This window comes from Rhagoletis pomonella, unplaced genomic scaffold (genome assembly GCF_013731165.1).
Source record: "Rhagoletis pomonella isolate Grant_MI unplaced genomic scaffold, Rhpom_1.0 Rhpom_scaffold_01785, whole genome shotgun sequence".
Classification (NCBI taxonomy): Eukaryota; Metazoa; Arthropoda; class Insecta; order Diptera; family Tephritidae; genus Rhagoletis; species Rhagoletis pomonella.
In genome coordinates this window covers 29,099-38,229 of record NW_023460339.1, presented here as the reverse complement: position 1 = coordinate 38,229, position 9,131 = coordinate 29,099, and the positions used below count along the sequence as shown (strand labels likewise).

The window sequence follows — 9,131 nt, the reverse complement described above, 5'->3', positions numbered from 1 at the left end:
TAAATGTTTTGAGGCTTAAATTGTGTAAATAATTGGTTTATTTATTATTGGAGGTACCTTTTTCTGGAGCTCCACTGACTGAAATCAATGCAAGCGTTTTTTTCTGCGAGTGTTTTTTTCCGCCGGGAGAAGGGAGTACACTTAAAAAACAACTAGCGAGATTTGCTCATATGTATATAATATTTTTTTTTAAGTATTTGCTAACTTCAATATAAGTATCCGTATATTAATGCATATTACCATTCGAACATTAATTTACGCTGTTGACCATAATTATCTCTAATGAAAATGAATTTATTACGACGGCTGCAAGGGCAGAGTTAAAATAAAAGCAACAACTGAATATATGAGCAAAGTAATTCATTCTCACCATTTTGCTAGTGAACAATACATTTTAAAAATAATGTATATAAATATGTTAAAAAATACCTACATTGGCTAATGCATACTGCAGCAAACTTATCTGGCGTACGTACATACATATAGATATTTACATAGATATATATAAGTATATATTCCATAGGCAATTAAGCAAATGGAATGGTTGTTCATATTGCAGGAATATCATTCATTAGCGATCTTTGCAATTAATTGCTTATTTAAACCACCTACTTACACCAAACTTAAATCTCTTTCAGTACAACAACAGAAAATATTTCACTGCTATCACAATAATTAAACCAGAGCTTCTATGCGGATATTTATCGAATTCAAAATGCCGTGTAACTTTGGACACACTCATGCAGGTGCAACGTTTGTTTAATTAGATAAACGCGTATTCTCAGACTGTCGAAAAAGGGAGCCTAGTTTCCGAAACTATGGTTTTGCAATCAAGAATACATGTTTTTCAAAGTAGCTAGCATTTAAAATATCTCAAAGAGTAAATAATTTTTAACTTATCTGTACATTATAAATTTATAAGTGAATCCTTCAGAAAAAGTAAGATTTTCTACCAAACTACTGACGGCAGTTGATACTAGATCGATGTGAAAATTGTGCACTACTATTGCTGCCAGGAGGCAGTACTGCGTGGACATCCGTGCAGATAAGGACCATCTGTTTACTGCGTAACAAATTGCATGCGTTTATTCCACATTCATTACTTCTCTTATGTATCTACATATGTACATATTTACATTAGAGTGGTCCAAAAATGTATGTGAAAAAAATAAGGTCAGATTTTTAATGCCGCCACCCCCTAGGATTGTTCTATATCGAAAAAAAATATACCCCTATTTTTTTATTTTGAAAAAAAAAATTAAATTGGGAGTGCTCAAAGCGCTCAAAGTTTTCCATGAAAAACAACTTTTCGTAGAAATAGTGTAGAATTCTTTAAAATCAATAGCTTTCGATCGGAAAACTTTTCTTATCTTCAGGAGATTGCCGGTAATAATACGCAATTGTCTCTTTAACCATTTTTTCATAGTAACTATATTTTAGAGGTCCTCCAAAACCCCTATAAAATGCAATGGAAAAATCTTTAATCATAAAAAATGGTTAAATAAATAATTGGATATTAATACTGGAAGTCTCCTGAAGAGAACCACAGTTTTCCGATTGAAAAGTATTGATTTTTAAGAGTTTTATACCATTTCTACGAAAAATGGTTTTTTTCTCCATATCAAATACATGGAAAACTTTGAGCGCTTTGAGCACTCCCTAAATATTTTTTGATTTCAAAATAAAAAAATAGGGGTATATTTTTTCGATATAGAACAATCCTAGGGGGTGCCGGCATTAAAATTCCAACTTTATTTTTTTGGACCACTCTAATGTACATAGATATATATAATATGGAAAAATTACTGTTTACTCAAAAAAAGAAAACTAATTGAAATCTGAATAACTTTGTTCATTTCTTTCGTGTTTGCTTCCAAACCAAAAAAAATTTGTTTGTTTGTATGCACAAATATGTATGTTCGTATGCGCATTCAATATTTTTCTTATTAATAAAAATAAATAACTAACGTACGTAACTACGTACTATGTAGTAAATACTACGTAAATTAATTAGATTCTGATTAATCAATATGTAATTAATCGGAAAATTAATCATTTTGGTTAATCAGAAATAATTATTCTTTGATTAATTAATTAATTTGCTTTCGATTAATCTGCTTGTTCGATCATTTGATTAATCGCACATCTCTAATATATCTTCTATACATCTTATAAAATAAAGTCGCAAAATATGTACGTAATTTAATAACTTCGCACAGACTGCCCGATTTGAAAATGTTTTTTTTGCATTTTAAAGCTCAGCTATCTGGAAAGGATAATTTCAACATTATTTGAAGGAACCTATAGAAAGGGCGTGTCAATATGCCAAAATGTAGTAAATAATCATGAAATCGTTTTTAAAACTGCTATAAATCAAAAACGGATAAATCGATTGGAATATTTCTTCTTTGTAGCTAAACTATGAAATTATTTAATTAAATGTTCTGAATTAAGAAAAAATTGTTAGTTATTACCCAATATAACATAAATGTGTTAATAACAATAATATATAGAGGATATGCCTTATGATGACACCAAACCAAACCTGAACGTGAACGTGAATTTTTGGTGAAAACATTGGACCAAATGTTTCAAAAAATTTTAATTTTGGGCCGGACGAAGTAAGCCGGGTCTGCTATTATCGATATAAAATAAAAGGGCGAGTGCGACAAAGGAGTACATTTACATGTACACATGCTTAGCTAGATTATACAGTTAAAAATACTCCAGTGTCCATTCTCACACAAATTTAATATTTGCTTATATTGCTTACACATTTACATAACGCTAATTTGATTGAGAAAAAATAAATACAAATTTTTTCTTGAGTACGAAGAATTACTGGCTGCATTTCGGTTTGTTTTATGTTTCATCAAAGGTTTATGAATCTGTTGTTTTTGTAATTTAACCTTAACAAAGCTAGGATTGCACGACAGGCTTATTCTCTGGAATAGATTTTGCAATTATCTAAAATATGTATTTATATACATAAATATGTATGTATGTATGTGTAGCTAGTAATTATTTATGTTGGACTAAATGTTTGAAGGCCCTTTTTCCCAGTTTTATTTTCCTGCCAGCTAACGAGCGACATTCACATAAATAAGTGCAACTAGGCTTGAAACAAGCTGAAAAGTCCACACCTTAATAAATGTATGCAAATATTTGTGTGTACCACTTTTGGCACAGTTGCAACTTGCCCGAATCTACGCTCACTCGTTACAACTTTCGATTGTTTAGGTTGCAAGCTACACTTAGTAGCCGGAAGAAAAATAAATTCTGCATTCAAACACATATGTACATACATATGTATGTATGTATGTATGTATGTTAAAAGCACATTCATTGGATCCCGCTTACACATGTTGCAGTCTACTTATTAGCCGGATGCCAAATGGCAAACGAAATTGCTCGTTGCTCTTTCTTCACAATGTTTCTTGTCATTCGAATGTGAGTTGCAAATATTCCAAAGTGGCAGCAGAAGATAACGGGACTTTCATTTTATTATATTTTCATCTTAGGAATGTCTTTTTCAACGCAATTCCAGCGCAGTTGCTTTCCGTTTTGCATTTAAAAGATATGAGACAGTATTTGAGAGCTCTTGGAAGAATTTTGTTGACAGAAGATTCGAGTGAAAGTATATGCATACATACATACACGTGCATATATGCACCTACACATACATATAATGTGCAAGTGTGCACTTTCATAAGTGTTTTTTTTTTCGCCAGAAGCATTATTGCGGTCTGTGCTACTTTGCGACCACTTTCACTTGAAGGCCTGTTGCATACCAACACAATTACAACTTCGTTATTGTTGATTGCATTGGTTCAGAAAGTCAGCAGCCCCTGGGTAATTTTAGCAAACTCCCTCAAGTGTAATGGCACACTTCCTTTGAATTATTCGCAGAGATTGTAATAAAGAAATGCTGCAAAAGTTTTTAACAACAAACATAAGTATTTATGTACGTATTTATTTATATACAATTGTATACAAAAGTACGTTGAAAACTTTTTGTGTATGGCGTGGGTGCTATAAATAAGGAGAGAAAGAGGTACGAAGTCAAATGTTTTGAAAGAAATAAACAAATGAAATAAAATGTTTAGACGTAAACTCGTTTTGAGTTTAAAGTAAAACATTTGCAATGCAGTGGATTACCGTGCATGTTGTCAAGGAGGTTATACATACAGATACTATATATATAGATATATATATCTAAATATGTTTGGAAAAGAGTTTCAGCGAAAATTAATCAAGTTTAAAGTTTCTGTTGAAAACCTGAGTGTTGTTAACACTTTAATTCTGCTTCGTTCGGTTTCGTTCTTTAAAATTTTCAAGGGCACGCTCTCGGCTTGCCTTGATAAATTTAGCAGTTTTGATAAAAAAGTACAACGACGTTGACTTTTACGTTAGCATTTCCTCTTTTTTTTCCGTTGCAAACAAAAACAAACTTTCGAAATTACGTAGATACTTCCTTCGTAATTTAACTCGCACTTTGTGTGTGCCTCGTCACTGTTTCAGCATTGCATTATTCCACGGTTTTAAATAGTTTCATGAATGAAATGAAAACTTAGTTACTTCCACACTGCGTAGCGATTAATTCCTTAAGGCTCCTGCCACCTAATTTTAAGTTGCATTGTTTGACTTCAGCAAAGTACGAGTAATTGCACAAATATTTCACCATCCCCGACTATGTCGCAAACGTCTTCTGTGCCATTTATCTATCTAACATTCGGTGTGGCGCATTTGTATAATTAGATTGTGTCACAGCGCAGATAATTAAAACTCCCTGAACACCAATGAAATGCAAATGCAACGTCGATTGGCTTGCAAGTGCTTGCACGCTTGCTTGTAAACTTTTGGTGAGCCGTCTATGGCTTTCGTGCCCCAACATCATTACCGCTTCTTCAAGAGCAGATAAGAACAGTTTAAATAAATCAAAAATAAGAGCAATCCAGAGTCTAATTAGGAAGAAATTAGAGGCTTCACAGGTGTTACTCATACGCCTCCACGTACGCCATTTGCTTACGAATAGTCGAATGCAAAAGGTTCGAGGTTTGAAGTTTTTTCTTAAGTACCTGTGTGCATATAAATGCTAAATAATAAACGATCTATAAATCCGCTGACGATTTCTGATCCATTTGTTGTAATAAAGTTTGATATACTTTGACTGAATAGACGGTTTTTTGTCAAAATACAACTTTTTCATCAAAAACGTGTTTTCCAAAATATCTTATCAGCTAAGCGAAATTAATGCTTTAATATGGCTAATTTTTCTGTAGCGTGTAAAGTGATGTACAAATTGGAATAAACTGTTAAAAAAGCACTGTCCCTTTAGTGTAGTTACAATTCCGGTAATACTTGTGTTAATCATAATGAAAATCCTTATCAAAACAAATGCCGATGATTAAACATGGATAAGAGACAAGGAAGGAAGAAGAGCCATCTCTCTGGTTCACCCAACGAGTGGGAACGGACATGCGCAATTCTTCCCGAATAAACTGTCCTGAATGAAACACAGTGGTAACAGTGGACAACGTGAAAACACGCGAACACCCATAGCCTCATAAAATATCGGTGAGTCAGACGGAATGCTGGTAATCGGCACAGCATCACAGCTTCCCTGCACGACTGATAAGTGTTTGCGTTACTTGGATTCAGTTCAAAATCTGTAACGTTGCTGTGAGCACGTAAAAGGCAGTGCTCTCGCGATTATTGAGGCCGGCGGCACACCAAATCCATAAATCAAAAGTGTTTGCGCATACACTTATTTTTTTGTTCAGACGGCTGAGGGGTGGCATCCTCAAGGAACGAAGAGTAAGCAGTGTGTCACATGTGTAGTCACAGGTGATTGTTCGGATTGTGAGAGTGAATATAAAATGAATTTGAAGCCAGTATGAAAATATGTGCTGCGTGTATTTAAAAATTATAAGTTTTTTTCCGACATAAAGAGAACAGCTGCTGAATATACGCATATACGCAATTTATGGTTTTAAATGCAAACTTGGGAGTGCTCAAAACCATCGGATAGTCGGCTACGGAAATTAATATGTTTAACGGTACTTTTAACGCAGTTTTCTGTTTTAAGCTAAAAGTAAAAAAATATATAATAGGTCATACTATATACATATGTATGCATACAAGAAGCTTCTTCATGGCAGAAATACACTCGGAGGTTTGCTATTGCCCCCGGAGGGGCGGCCACTATTAAAAAAAAATTTGAAAAATTCAGTGTTATGCGTTTATATTTGAATTTGCGTAGTGCATACTTACATAAATATTTGTGCGTTAGGGGCAGCATCTGGTACGTACCAGCGAATGCTGTCAGCTCACTAAACCACAACGGAACCAAGCAACAATACCAAGCGATCCAAAAAGCAAGTAAATTCGAAGTGCGATTGCTTTTGGATTTGAAAAAAAAAATAATAAAAATATGGAAAAGCTTTTCGAGCTATTCAAAAATTAAATCAGTGAGTCAATAAAAGTAAAGTGGATGAGTGAAACTGAAAATAAAGAATCGAAAGCATTTAAAATTTAAAACCATGGGAAAATCAACACTTCGCATGTAAAAATACTGGTCGAATTAGGCCAGTTGAATCCACAAAATTAATTCACTGAACCACGAAATACGAAAATGTCAGCAGAGTTCTTTTTGCGACCACACTAGCAACTGGAAAAAAGTGAAAAAGTGATAAATAAGCAAATATATCGGAATGTAAATATATTTTTTTAACCAAAATTTTGTAAAAAGCTTGGTTATTGGTTGATACGCAAAGCAAACTGTTTTAGTTTGACTGGACATAGGAAGAAATCGGGGTAAAATCATAATTATTAATTACATCGTATACACGTGGAGGGACTTTGCAAATTTTACAAGCTCCTATTATAGCAAAATTCGTTAAACAATTGTCTAAATAAAAATCTATGTATAATTTCATACAAGGCGGGATAAAACAGCATTAAAAATATGCTGTAGGAACACAACCGCAAACAACAGCGCCGACATGCTAAGACAGTATGTTTGAGACGGAATAACCACCCTCATTGCGAGAGTCGTATCAAATGCAAGACGTTTTTCGAGAGTCGAATCGTATCGAAAATTTCACGTCATTGCCTAAAATTTCCACTCGACTAGTGTATTAAAACGGAAAAACTTGGCAGCACTGTATAGTTTTCGACAATTTTGGTCATTTACTTATTTCAGTACGACAATAGCCAATGCTACTGTTGTCGAGTCGTACAATTTAGCCTAGTTTACGACTTACGCAATGAGGGTGAACATCTGGTTTGAGTTGATATGACATGGCAATGCATGAAATTTTTGAGAATGACATTTTTACAGAAAATCTTGAATTTTGCAGTACTTTAGTATAAACCCGCATAATCGTATAAGTCGGCACTTTCCTGAGGATTTTTTTTTTTGTCGGAAACATGATATAGCAAAGTTTACGCTTTCAGGTAAATACCATGAAATACAATGGTAAAATTTATTTTTTTGAAATTCACCCGCACTGTGAAAACAGGAGCATTTAAGATAATTAAATGGTTCACAAATGTTTATTGGAATTGTTGTTAGAATAGGTTAATTCACCAAAAAGTATAAAAATTTCTTCTTGAAAAATTTGCACGAAAACAAGAACACGACCAATTCTTTTTATATCAATTGGATAACTAGATGCGGTCGAATAGCACCATGCCCTTGATGTCTGCACTGAATAAGTCAATGCTCCCTGAATTATTCCTTACCGAATAGTCAAAGGTTACTTTGCACTCTAAAGTACGCAGATGAAAATGTTTAATTAAAGTACGTTTTTTACGGTTACTGTCTTGGGAAATCAACGCCTAACGTGGAACTGACGATACAAGGACGTAAATTAGACTTCGGGCAAGCTTATAAGGAACTGTGAATGGGCACCTCTATGCCATGATATTCGATTTCCCACAGCGTTTTCGATGGTCTTCACTATTATTTATTGCTACACTAATTTTGCAAACAAGTATGTAAATACTTGAATACTCGTAGCGTATTCGAACCAAATATTTTACGTGGTTATCGAAGTGCAAAAAATACTCAGTAAGTACTTGTGAAAGTCACTCGAATACTTACTACTTAATAAGAATCACTTTCGATAACAACGAATATGAAAATTTAAAAAGCGTTGGCCAGTCATCCCTTTTCCTTCTTCTGCTTTAATCCCTTTTCCTTCTCCCAGGTTAATGCCGATAGCCAGTTAAACGATGTTGACGAAATATTATTTTTTTTTTAATTTAAGCACAAATTGAGTCTGCCACTTGTTCATAAAAGTCCCAAAATGTGTCATTCGGTGAATATTAATTGACGAGTATTCCACTCACAACTTCCATAAAATAAGAAAAGAAAAAATAAAGATAAAAAATAAACCCAACTACAGTAACAATGCAACAACAACCACAACCACAAACGCAAATGATATTGGTGTCCTCAAGGAACTATTTTAATAAGCGAAATTTGTGTAAAATTGCGAAAAGCCAACAAAAACATAGCAAATTTACACCGCCAGTATGCCCCAATAGAGTGCAGCGCGGAGCAGCCGAAGCGAAGAAGTCAACAAATATGCCAACCTCAACCGCTAAAACGACAGGCAGCGAGCGAAGCTATCGAATTTCGAACAGGCGCAGAAGCTGCGACAACCACGACTTAGTTTACGGCAGCATTAACTGCGCCACTGGGACCATTCGCACCGCTAACTGTCAAGGCAGTGGTGGCAACAGCAGCAACAAGAGCCACAACAACAACAATGGCTATGACCCCAGTGTTACCGATTGCAAGATGTATGCACGAAGAAGAAGGACCACAATCACCAGCGGGCAAATTATGCTGACATTGCTCCTAGCGACTGCGCTCCTCCTTGAAGCAAGTAAGTGAAGACAATATTTTTTCAATATGTACGCATTGTAATTTCAAACATTATTTATCTTCCATTCAACCAATGGAATTTCTCAAAGAATTTGAGTTCAGTGTAGTTATTCGTTTAGAAATATGTATGAGCAGGAAATAATGTTACTCATACGCCATATATGCCCATCTACGCTTTTGATCTACGAACTTAATAAGAAAACAATAACAATCGATAAGGCGAAAATTATTACTC

The 9,131-nt window shown here is 34.3% G+C and overlaps 1 protein-coding gene across 1 annotated transcript; it reads left to right on the top strand.

The window, feature by feature from the left end:
• Nucleotides 1-5,676: 5,676 nt before the first annotated feature.
• On the top strand, nucleotides 5,677-8,897 carry LOC118752731 (the record flags this gene model as incomplete). Its single annotated transcript, XM_036487611.1, has 2 exons — nucleotides 5,677-5,847; nucleotides 8,274-8,897. A coding segment is annotated over exon 2 (481 nt), but the record flags the coding sequence as incomplete, so codon positions are not given.
• Between the last annotated feature and the right edge of the window lie 234 nt (nucleotides 8,898-9,131).